The 12,656-nt window shown below is 43.1% G+C and overlaps 1 protein-coding gene across 1 annotated transcript; it reads right to left on the reverse strand.

Annotated features, from left to right (window-relative positions):
• Window positions 1–180: 180 nt before the first annotated feature.
• On the reverse strand, window positions 181–11,438 carry PAM16 (presequence translocase associated motor 16; the record flags this gene model as incomplete). The annotated part of the gene is given in 3 exon segments (XM_073636590.1): window positions 181–4,433; window positions 8,136–8,201; window positions 11,299–11,438. Coding segments are annotated over 3 exon segments (293 nt in total), but the record flags the coding sequence as incomplete, so codon positions are not given.
• Between the last annotated feature and the right edge of the window lie 1,218 nt (window positions 11,439–12,656).

Genomic DNA, 12,656 nt, shown 5'->3' on the forward strand with positions numbered 1-12,656 from the left:
GCATTAAAATATGAATGACACTGCAAAGCACCATGGTATATGTGTTGCTGTAACACAGAATAAAAACATGCTACCATAGCACAACAGGGATTGGCCTCTAAAGACTATAGCCTGTGTATTAGTCTAATATTAGGTCAACACAGCAGGTTATTAAGTAGGAAATACTTATACACACAGAAATAACTTCTTAAAACAATGTTTATTCAAAAGAAAAAAAAAAAGTTAAAGTACCTGCAGCAAAAAGTCACTTCAGTTGTGAGACAGACTGATTCCAGCCTGCTGAACAGAACTCGGCCAGGAGGTCCCAAATTACATCAGCAACACAGAATAGTGGCATAATGCATAAATATCACTACTACATGCAATGGGTGTAGCTTACACAGGGATTATGACAACACAAATCACTCACTAAATCAGCAGGTGAGTCAGTGCTCCACTGGCAAATAGTCTTTTAAAATCCATAGAAGACATATGTAGGAGGGTGGTAAGCTTGATAGGAGAAAAGACATGTGCAGTCACCAACAGCTCCTCGATGGGTATGGGGTTCCCTCAAGATGAACAATAAAGGAGGGAGCCAGATCAGTATGTCAAACAAACTGCAATTTATTCTGAAAACACATCTAAAAACGGTGTATACTGCACACGGGGCTGGTAGAATGGAGCAGTTGTCTCGATGGACTGGAGCAGAGTAGCCGCAATAGCACGTCAGGAGCCTCTAGAGCTCTAACACATGCCACAGATTGGTAAAACAGGTAGGGAGCGGGCCGCAACATGTTTCTGAGGCCCCGTCTCTTTCATCAGGCTAACGTTTTTAGATGTGTTTTCAGAATAAATTGCGGCTTATGTTTAACATATACGGATTTGGTGCCTTTTTTTTTTTTTTTTTTTCCTCACAGGGATTACATCCCGTCCGTTCGTGAGAATGCTACTAGCAATTAAAAGTGAATCTTTCCCAGGAAGCATGGAGGCTGCCACTGCTGACCTTCTAGAAATGCCAGTTGCCTGGTTATGCTGATCCCCACTAGAATCTCAGGTTACTGTCCTGGAACAAATAAAAGGACAGAAAATACCATTCCCATCTGCACAGTTGTTCTGTGATAGCAGTTCAAGGTATTGAATGTCTGCACAGCAGCCAGACAACTAGCATTTACAGAATGAGATGTCAGTGTTGGCAACCAGCACATCGCAGGACTGGCTTCCTTTAACTCACAGGCACATTTAACAGCACAACTGAGCTACAGAAGCCTGTGTAGCTTGGGCCTTACAAAGGCCAATCATGGCATCACATCACTGTCCCCTGACTAACAGTAGCCAGTCAAAGAGCACATTCACAGTTTGTGTCATACCAGACAATGAACAATTCTTAAAATAACTGCACTAAGGCTTCATTTTATATCATAAAATAGCTACCGCAGAGGGTAGGAGGGGACAGGGACAGGAACACTTTGTGCTGCTAAAGACTTCCTGAAAGAACTACACAAAATATAAAGCTTTGTCATCAGTCATACATTAAAATAATGTAAATGTTAATGGTGCAAGTGTGGTGCTAGTCTCACCAATATTCCATTCCCACAATAAATGCCTAATCTCAAGTTAAAAAAAAAAAATAAATAAATAAGGGGGTTGCACCTGACTAGTGAATCTCAGAACGGACCAGTAAAAAAAGCCTCCATATTCAATGGTGTGTACTTTATAGTGCACTAGTTACAATAAGTAAACTTATTAGATTGTGCATCCACATAATTACATAAATGTTACAACCATGAAAGATTTACTAAAAAGCTAAATGAAATTAGGTTGAATTTGCATCTGCATAGATATTACAACCGTATCGGGGGTGGAATCTCCCCCCCCCCCCCCCCAAAAAAAAAAAAACTGGCAATTCACATCGCATGAAGCTAGTAGCCCATAAAAAAAAAAAAAAAAAAAAAAAAAAAAAAGTGGGAGCTTCTTTTGGGCAACAAGCTTCACTTGATCCAATTTTCCATGATTGCAGCATGATGAATCTCGCAAAAATCGTGCCAAGACAGCACCACGTTTTAGGAGCCATGGAAAATAATGAAACCTGAACCTGCGGTTTTGCAGAATCGCAGCAAGCTGCCGTCTTCCCAACATGCCCAGGTGTGAATGGAGTCTAAGCCCTGGTTTCACACACACATGCAATTCTGGATGAGGTTTCAAATGCATAGATTTGTATGACAGGCTAGATATTGTGTTCCTATTGAGGTGGTTCACACAGATGCAATCCACAACCATTGAGTTTTGAGAGATTACAAAAAGGGTCCTGTGCGAGTTTGGAGCAGTGCGATCCAGGCTTGAATGTGATAGAGTATAGTGGCATGCAGAGATAAGTGTTCAACAAGGGATTGCTAATGGGAGGCATATCCATAACACCCAATGATACAAGCTAGACACTTACCAGAGTGTCATGATCCTGTGAGTGGGCATAACCCAGAACAGCAATATGTGGCCTGGAAGCACTACTAAAGCTCAGTCTGACTCAACAGAAGCACAGGAGTAAAGACTTCCGATGGTGCAGCTCCAGTAAAGCACTATTAAACACTTAACACACTCCTATATCATTGGAATAAACACTTATCTCTATACAAAATTCTGGTCATTCATTACAAATGTATGATGACATTACTATGTCAGGCTCGGTCCAAAGCGTTTCAAAATTATGATGTCCTCAGAACAGTTGGTCAAACCCAACTAAAGATAAGTAAACAGTTTAGGCAGATCGAAGGTCTGGTGGATAATTAGGAATTTAAGCATGGAGTAAAGTAAACCGTGTGCAGATCTCAGTGGATTTTGGGATAGGATGACCATGTAGAAGACATACAGAGATCACACATATTTCAAATTCAATGACTTGGACTGGAACTTCATACACAGATAAGCACAGATAAGCACTTTCCATTTCTGTGAGTGTTTAAATAGTTCAATGTACATGCACAATTTAGTTTATCAACTTCATTCAGCAATTGAGGCATTAACCACTTCCTGACCACCCCATAGCAGATATACTGCTACAGGGCGGCCGTCCTGTGAAGAATCATGTATATAAATAAACACACACACACACACACACACACACGATTCTGCATTTCCGGGGTAGGGGGCATGCACTGCTTCTGCTGTGATTACCTACAGCAGAAGCCGATCTGCAGGGTGCCAGGCAATGGCTGTCCACCGGCACCTGCCAATTGTCGGGCAGACACAGGACGAAGCACTGCCTAACTAAACAAGGCAGAGCTCCATTCTGAAAGGGAAAAGCGAAGGGAATAAAAATCCATCAAGAAAAATAATTGGTTAGGCACACTACAGTTGCTGATCACTGCCATTAGTATAGTTTAAAAAAAAATAAAAATAAAAAACTTCCGGTCAAGAGTATACTTAAGTGATACTAAACCCACAACAGTATAAATTGGTCTGTATATGCAGTAAAGCATGCTCGTTATACTCACTGTGGAACCTAAGGGGTTAATCCTGTAGTGTAAAAAAGGCAGTTTGATCCTGTCTTTTCTGATCCTTCCCTCTTCCCCAATCCATCTCCTGATAGTACAGAGCCTAGGAGGAACTCTAGCAATACACACCAAACTGAGCATGTGCAGCATTTTTTTTTTTTTTTTGGGAGGGTGCATGCAATCAGCACAGGGCCAATGAGCACTGTCCAGACAGAGGGTCAGGGGTCATGCAGCCTTTATAGGACAAATGAGAGGAGAATGAAAATTCCTCCTACAAGCTTTAACCAGTGCTCGGCCAGACACTGTTAGTCACAAGACTGCTGAAGAGAAAAAGGTATTTAGCAGTTTATATTTACTATTAAAGAAAAAAAGTGCATTTCCATGTCCTGTGTACGACCAAATGTAGTGAATGCAGGGTTGGGGAATATTTTACTTAGTTATATTTATGGATGCACACTTTGATCAATTTGCTAATTAGTGCATTACATATGAACTAAGTACACACCATAGAATACAAAAGCTTTTTATTGGTCCTATGAGATTCACTAATCAGACACACTTTTCTCTTATATATGGAGGATATTTTTGTATGATTTATAATGAGACTTTTGTATGCACATTAGGCATTTACTGTGGAAAAGGAGTACTGGTGATATTTAGCACTTCATGTGCACCATTTACATTGTATATCAAGGGAGCTACTTATGTTATTTTGGCTGATTGCAGTTTAAATTATGTAGCTTAAAATACAAGGAGGGCACTTCCACACCGAGGATAGCAGACTGTTCTGAGGCCTCCGAGTCTCTATACAGATACAGTTCTCGCAACAAGAGTACAGACTCCCGTAAGCCATGTAAAGGCTGGGGCATTGACTGGGCTTCACGTGGTCTTGGCCTCCTCTTCATGTTTATTTGTTTTATTTTGGATCGCCAACTCCTGGTCTAGCCGCTCCTTGGCTCGCACAACCTGGGAAAAAAAATAAATGAATAAATAAGCAGAAGGCAAAAATATTGCTTTGTTTGGATTTTCAGTTTTACGACTACATTTAACAACTCCCAACTCAGTCTGATAACTGGAGATCTTCACAGAAGTTTGGTATTCGTTTACTATCAGAACTAGAAATACATGCTTTTAGAAATTAAAATGAACCATGGATCAGAATCAGGTTGCATTTGGCAACACAAAAAGGCACTTTGTCTCAGTGACAGTGAAATCTGCCAAGTGGGGACACAGGCAGTCTCTCTCTGAGAATATATATATATATATATATATATATATATATATATATATATATATATATATATATCTCTGACGAACAGTGCATTTGGCAGATTTGCACTACAGATTGTGTTCCATAGGAAACCATGGTAAATGGATTGTAGTACAAATTAGCAAAAAACACTAAAAATGCATAGGTGTGTTATTCTATGTATGTACATCTGGCAAATAAAAACCTTTAAAAAAAAAAATAATGCATAGGTGTGAATCAGGCCTTAGAGCATGGGTGCTCAACCTGTGGCCCTCCAGCTGTTGCAGAACTACAAGTGTCATCATGCCTCTGCCTTTGGGAGTCATGCTTGTTACAGTTAGCCTTGCAAAGCCTTGTGGGATTTGTAGGTCCACAACAGCTGGCGGGCCACAGGCTAAACATCCATGATTTAAAGTGATGCTGTCCATCTATCCATTCACATACAGGGCACGGTGACAGTTTCTCCCCCGGCATTCATACTTGCCCAGCTCTGATGGAGCCCTCACAGAATGGAGCTTTTGGGCATGTGGAAGAAGGTGACCTGACAGTGCTTGGGCTTGATTGACCATCCACCAGGACCAAAGACTCAACATGGAGCAGGTGCCACGATGTCCCCCTGTATAGGCTATGCCCCTTGAGGGCAGGGACTGATGTGAATGTATAGCGCCATCAATTTAAACAGCGCTTTACATGCGAGTACCCGTAATAAATAAAAATTTGTTAGAAAAAACAGAGTTTAGACAGGCAGACATGCTGCAACAAGGTTGGCAGGTTACATGCCTGAGGCAGTGGGCTATCTGCAGACAATGTCATGTAGCCCACACACTGGCATAGTAACAGCATCTCTTTAAAACAAAGTTAATATCCATTTGTCTATTAGTGTAGCTAATGCGATGTGATGTGATCTCCACCTGTTATTAAGCAGGAAGCAGCTCAGCTGGATGCTGCACGACTCAGCCTTGAGAATGTACCATTCATGGCAGGAACTGTCCACTCCAAGTGCTCCCAGGGGCCCCCCCAAGGGAAAAGGAAAACCCTGTTTTGCATTTAACATTGAGCTAGAAGGGTGGGGACGGAGAACAGACCCGCATCAAGCGGTGCAGGCACATATTCAAAACAGAATATACACACAGGCCAGTTTTTTTTAGGTACACCTGTTCAATTGCTTGGCAACACAAATTTCTAATCAGCCAATCACATGGTAGCAACTCAATGCATCTAGACGTGGTGAACGTGAATTGAAGTTCAATGTGGAAGAAAGGGGATTTAAGTGACTTTGAACATGGCATGGTTGTTGGTGCCGGACGGGCCGGTCTGATTTTTTCAAAAACTGATGATCTACTGGGATTTTTTTTACACACAACCATCTCTAGGGTTTACAGAGAATGGTAAAAAAAAAAAAAAAAAAAAACAAAACAAAAAAAAAAATATTCAGTGAGCGGCAGTTGTGTGGAGGAAAATGCCTTGTAGATGTCAGAGGAGAATGGGCGGACTGGTTCAAGATGACAGAAAGGCAACAGGAACTCAAATAACTACTCGTTACAAAGTATGAAGAATACCATCTCTGAATGCACAACACATCGAAACTTGAAGCAGATGGGCTACAGCAGCAGAAGACCACACCCAGGTGCCACTCCTGTCAGCTAAGAGCAGGAAACTGAGGCTGCAATTCGCACAGGCTCACCAAAATTGGACAATAGAAGATTGGAAAAACATTGCCTGGTCTGATGAATCGCGATTTCAGCTGCAACATTCAGATGTAAAGATGGTAGGGCCAGAATTTGGTGTAAACATGCAAGCATGAATCCATCCTGCCTTGTATCAATGAATCAGGCTGGTGGTGGTGTAATGATGTGGGGATATTTTCTTGGCACTTTGGGCCCCTTAGTACCAATTAAGCATCGTTTAACCATTTTAAAACAGGGCAATTTCCTCCCTTCCTGCCCAGGCCAATTTTCAGCACCATCGCACTTTGAATGACAATTGTGCGGTCATGCAACGCTGTACCCAAACTAAATTTTTACAATTTTCTTCCCACAAATAGAGCTTTATTTTGGTGGTATTTGATCACCACTGGGTTGTTTTTTTTTTGCAAAAATAAAAATTTAAAAAAAAAAAAAAAAAAAAAAAATTTTAGTTGGTTATACAATTTTGTTTTCTCCTTCACGCCAGGCACTGATGAAGCTGCACTAATGGCCACTAAGGTGGCACTGATGGGCACCTCTGATTGGGGGGGGGGGTGAGATCTGAACGAATAATCAATGAGCTGATTATCAGTGCAGATCCCCCCCTACCCCCCCCCCCCCCCGTTAGGAATGCTGCCGATCGGCTCTCCCTACCAGCGTGAACCAAGGAAAGCCGTTTACCGGCACTTCGTGGTTACTTCTGGGATTGTTCACAGCTGATAACGTGGTTAAGAGCATACATCATAGGCCCCTTACCACGAACAAAGATGCGGTGCGTCAGAGCAACACACAGCACCACCGATCTTGGTTCCCCCCCAAGGGGCGCACACAAGCAGCCGACGCCCAGTCAGGATAATGGAGCCACATTTGCGGACGTCAATCCACAATAGTGCAGGCGGCAAGTGGTTAAACGCCACGACTTACCTGAGTATTGTTGCTGACCATGTCCATCCCTTTAGGACTACAGTGTACCCATCTTCTGATGGCTCCTTCCAGCAGGATAATGCACCATGTCACAAAGCTCAAATCATCTCACCACTAGTTTCTTGAACATGACAATGAGGTCACTGTACTCCAATGGCCTCCACAGTCACCAGATCTCAATCTGAATAGAGCATCTTTGGGAAGTGGTGGAACGAGAGATTCGCAGCAGACAAATCTGCAGCAACTGTGTGATGTCATCATGTCAATATGGACCAAAATCTGAGGAAGGTTTCCAACACCTTGTTGAATCTATGCCACGAAGAATTAAGGCAGTTCTGAAGGCAAAAGGCAGTGCAACTAGTAAAGTGGCGGGTAAGTGTATATAGTGCCATAGTTGCTCATGATGTACACTGGTTCTGCTACACAGCAATATACAGTGTCTGTGCTTACGGTTTCACAATAAAAAGGCAGTATAAGTTGGCCCAACTCAAAGAAAATGTGGGACTGGTTGTCTCAATTGTTAGAAACTGACTGCAAGTTAAGGTGCTACAAATATCTGCACGCATGGGAAGGGAGGGGGAAGCAGGGGTGGTCAGGGGGGAGTCTCTCAGGGATGAGTGGAGGGAGAAGACAGGGATAATAGACTAAGAAAATTAAAAGGACAAGGAGGGCAAGTCATTGTTGGATGCAGGGAAAAGGATGAGAAGGGTCACAGATGAGAGAGGATAGAGGAGAAGTCAGATGAATGGGAGAAGGTCTGACAGCAACAAGGAGGGCATCATGAAGGTACAAACTACTTGACTACTTTACCTTGGACTGCAGGTAGAAGGATCCTCCTACAGCTCTGTCATTGACTTTAAATAGGTGGTCGTAGTTCTGCAGAATAAAAACAGACAGTTAGACTTACTGGCAATTGTGTTTCTGCAAACCTTCCAGGACGGCATCACATGAGAGAGGAGAGGCTCCTTCCTACAGGAAACAATCAGTTCAGAGCAGTTAAAAGGGCCCCACCTTTCCCCTTGTCCCTCAGTTGTTGTAAAGTAATTCACCCAACTGATTCACAAGGGGTCTTCAATCACTTAGGTACTAACCATCTATTGTATACACCCTTTCCTCCACCATTACTGGGCAGGAAGTAGGCCTGCCGTCCTGGAAGGTTCATAGAAACACCGTTATGGGTAAGTCTAACCGTCGGTTTTCTCTTCTCACCTTCCAGGACAGCAACACGAGGATAATCAAGTAATCCACAGGCCTACCTTAGGGTGGGACCACTGGCTGCTAAATTTTCCTGCCAAATGCCACGTTCTGCAGCACATTTTACCTCCACTTCATTATGACTGATGAAGGTATCTTTGCTGGATCAAGAGGCTAATCAGCCCCTTCGGATGCAGAATCTACGCGGAGCGCTCTTTAAAGATGGAATCATAAAACCTGTGAAATTATTAGATTAGCACAGTTTGACTGTCTCAATCATCTAGCAAGTGTGGCCCAACATGCCTGCAACTTCTTAAGACCAAAGACTTGCTCTGTTAAACAAGGATACTACTTTGATCACCAAAGAGGATCTGTCTTAAACATTACTCTGTTCAGGAGAATGATTTAAAAAAGGACTCCGACAGACCAACCATGCAGGTCCCCTTTAATTTATTATTTATTCTTTTAATAGTGATGGGTAAAGGAAAGCCCACATAAAGGTAATAGAATAAGGGAAGGTAAATCCCTGGGCTCAGGGGGTTGGACAGGTATGTGCCCAAGCGCACCAACCATATGACTTCCCTCACATCTGAATGCTGGCATGTCAGCTGTGAAAGTGGTCTATACACCCAGACTCCCTATACCCCTGCATGCAAATGCATTAAAATTAAACGGAAAGGAGGTTGGTAAACACCAGATTGTACCTATTCCATAAATATCAGGTGTCCTACCTGATGTCTGAAACCATAATCCACTCCATCATTGGGTGCCTTTTGGCATTAATGAGGTATACATTAAGCAGAACCCTTTTTTTTTTCCTGAAGTGTAGCAAGATAAGCCATCTAACCAATATAAAAGACAGCAGGAGACGAACTTTAGTGCTGTATATTGCTGATGCTTGACAAGGTACAGTCGTATAACCAATATGAATCCAGAAAAAAAAAAAAAAAAAAAAAAAAACACCCACACATAAAAAAAAAACAAAGTACAAACTTCAACATTGTGCATTTCTGATTAGCAACAAGGTACGGTCATAACAAAGACACTGACCAACTTCAATGCTGTGCGTTTCTGATTAGCAACAGTGTACAGTCATGTGATCGACAGGGCGGGAAGGCCAGGTTCATTAAATCCAGGGGTGACTAGCAAACAGCCTTTCTCCACTCTCCCCCTTAGGTCTTTTTCCGAGCTCACCTAAAAAGGCACTTACCTGGCCCTTGCCCGCAGTAGCCTGTGCTGCCCTTCCATTCTCTATGAGGTGGTTTCAGGCATAATTTTGCTCCTTGCAGCGCACTGAGTTTTGGTAGGAACAGAAGTTTCTCAGCCTCTGCAGCCACAGATCCGGCGTCTCCTCCCCACGTTATCCACTTCCTGGGTCTCGTAGGGCACGCTCTGCCCCTTTCATGCCCTGACCGGAAGTTTCGGTTTCAGATCGAGGTTTGGAACACGCTAGGTCCTCCCCTTGGTGTCTTACATCCTCCAGCAAAATGGCAACTGCTGCACACAGGGGAAGACAAGAGGAGAGCCAAGATGCTGAGCAGCATGCAACGGCGGGGGATCTTGGCTACACCCAGACCACCTGCACAACACCATTGGTGACCTGTGAGAAGCTCTAAAGCAGGGATATGCAATTAGCGGACCTCCAGCTGTTGCAAAACTACAAGTCTCATCATGCCTCTGGGTGCCATGCTTGTGGCTGTCAGTCTTGCTATGCCTTGCTGTTCTGCAACAGCTGGAGGTCCGCTAATTGCATATCCCTGCTTTAAAGGCAGACAGGTTAGTGCAGCCCTCACAGACTTTCCTAAACCTGGCTCACAGGGGTACCATCCGACTTCTGGTCAGACAAGGAGAAACCCCCCCCCCCCCCACACACACACAAAGTTTCGCTGTGGGAGAAACAAACACAACCAATACTGAGGGACAAGGGGAAAGATGGGGCCCTTTACCAGCTGTAAACTGATTGTGTTTCCTGTAGGGAGGAGCCTCTCATCTCATGTGTTGCCGTCCTGGAAGGCAAGAGGAGAAAAATAAGGTTCACTTTTCTGTACGGCTAGTAGGTCAACACCAGTCTGTTTGCATGCCTTACACTTTACACTTCATAACCCCAAAACAACATTGGCTGCAAAAAGGTACTTTAGGTGCAGGTTATAAAACCTTGCTCACAAAAGCCAGACTGCAGCTGGCACTTGACTGGGGCAGTAGAAGAGTAAAAGCTCATGCCTATAACAAACTTTCCCTCTGCACCAAATAAAAAGGCAAAGCTGAAGAGTCTCGTCCTAACCCTTGGATGCGTTACAGATAAACGAACCAAGAAAGCCTAGGGGATGGAAGTCTGGGGGAATAGGCATCAGACTTCACCTTTCGGCATCTTAAAAAATTAAATAAAGGGGTCTGGCTGGTATGGGCAGCAGGTTCATTTTTGCTTTAGATTTCACACATCAGACCCCAAACCCCAATAGTTTATCCGTGGCTCTGGTAGAAAAGTATATACTTTGATCATTCCATTTCTCTATATAGGAATATAAAATCATGAAGTTATCCTGTTATGACTCTTTTTTTACAACCATCTCAGTGCAGTTTGACAACCTGTGTTGGAAGAAGTGGAAAGAAAATGTAGTAATTTGTAACACTTCTGCAAATAACTAAATTGTTACAGCTCCATCTTGTGACCACTCACAAAAATGCAGGCTTACATGAAGCTGTGCAGTAACAGTACATCACATTCTAAACAGGTATGGTAGTATGAAGCAAGCACGGGATAGACAAAGTTCTGTGTTACCTTCTGAATCTCCTCAGGCTCCAGTTTAGAGAGATTTAGAATTTGCTGGGCTTCTTGCAAACTTATTCCCGATAGGCTGCTGGCTGCAGCCGACTCCTTTCCTGCTCGCCCTCCTCTTGCCTCAGCTGCTGCTCTGCTTGCTGATCAAAGATTGTGACAAGAGTGGGAAAAAGTAGGAAAAGTATAGTATATAGTATGTAACATCAATAGTTAATATTTTACACATATGCAGCATAGAAGAAATAAAAATCACATACTCAAACTGCACAAATCACCAGGAACCACATATAGAGTGGGTTATCAGGTGCAAACAAATGACAGGATAATCTAGTCAGCTTAAAAATTTCCACGTCTAAAGAAATCAAAGGCCTCTTAAAGAAAAACTCTAGGGAAGGGTTACAAATCCATCAACATTTTATCCCCATCTTTGTTGGGGTGTCGCCTTCCTGTCTCTCTAAATAGTTTCCAACAAGACATGAAGGGAGGGGAAATCTCACCACTAGGGACCTAGTCAGCAAAATTAAAAAAATAAAAAATAAAATTTATACTAGCATGGTGGGCAAGTGCAACAACATCTGTTAGCTTTGCTGTCCCATGAAACCATTAGCCCAGGTTCACACTGAGCTGCAGTAATGAAGCCGTGTGAGTTCAGCTGAACTCGCACAATTTTACTCCCGCATGTCAGTCCTGATTTCGGACGCAATTTCAGAGACACCTGTGCAGGTGTCTGTTGGGGGGGGGGGGGGGGGGGGGGGGGGGGGGGGGGGGGAATGGATGTTCAGAGGCATTTGAAACACCAAATACCTGTAACAACTTGTAAACGTGGTAACTTGCATTTAGCCGCATTTCGTTTGAGTTTTTTAATGGAGATACAGTATCTCACAAGTGTGAGTAAACCCCCTCACATTTATAAATATTTTATCTTTTCATGTGAAAACACTGAAGAAATGACACTTTGCTACAATGTAAAGTAGTGAGTGTACAGCTTGTATAACTGTGTAAATTTGCTGTCCCCTCAAAATAACTCAACACACAGCCATTAATGTCTAAAAAAGGGAGTACTGGTCACTGGAAGTTCAACATGGCACCTCATGGCAAAAAGAGAACTCGGAGGATCTGAAAAAAAAGAATTGTTGCTCTACATAAAGATGGCCTAGGCTATAAGAAGACTTCCAAGACCCTGAAACTGAGCCAAGATCATACAGCGGTTTAACAGGACAGGTTCCACTCAGAACAGGCCTCGCCAATGGTCGACCGAAGAAGTTGAGTGCACGTGCTCAGCGTCATATCCAGAGGTTGTCTTTGGGAAATAGACGTATGAGTGCTGCCAACATTGCTGCACAGGTTGAAGGGGTGTG

The sequence above is a fragment of the Aquarana catesbeiana genome, linkage group LG06 (genome assembly GCF_042186555.1).
Source record: "Aquarana catesbeiana isolate 2022-GZ linkage group LG06, ASM4218655v1, whole genome shotgun sequence".
In the NCBI taxonomy this organism is placed as follows: domain Eukaryota; kingdom Metazoa; phylum Chordata; class Amphibia; order Anura; family Ranidae; genus Aquarana; species Aquarana catesbeiana.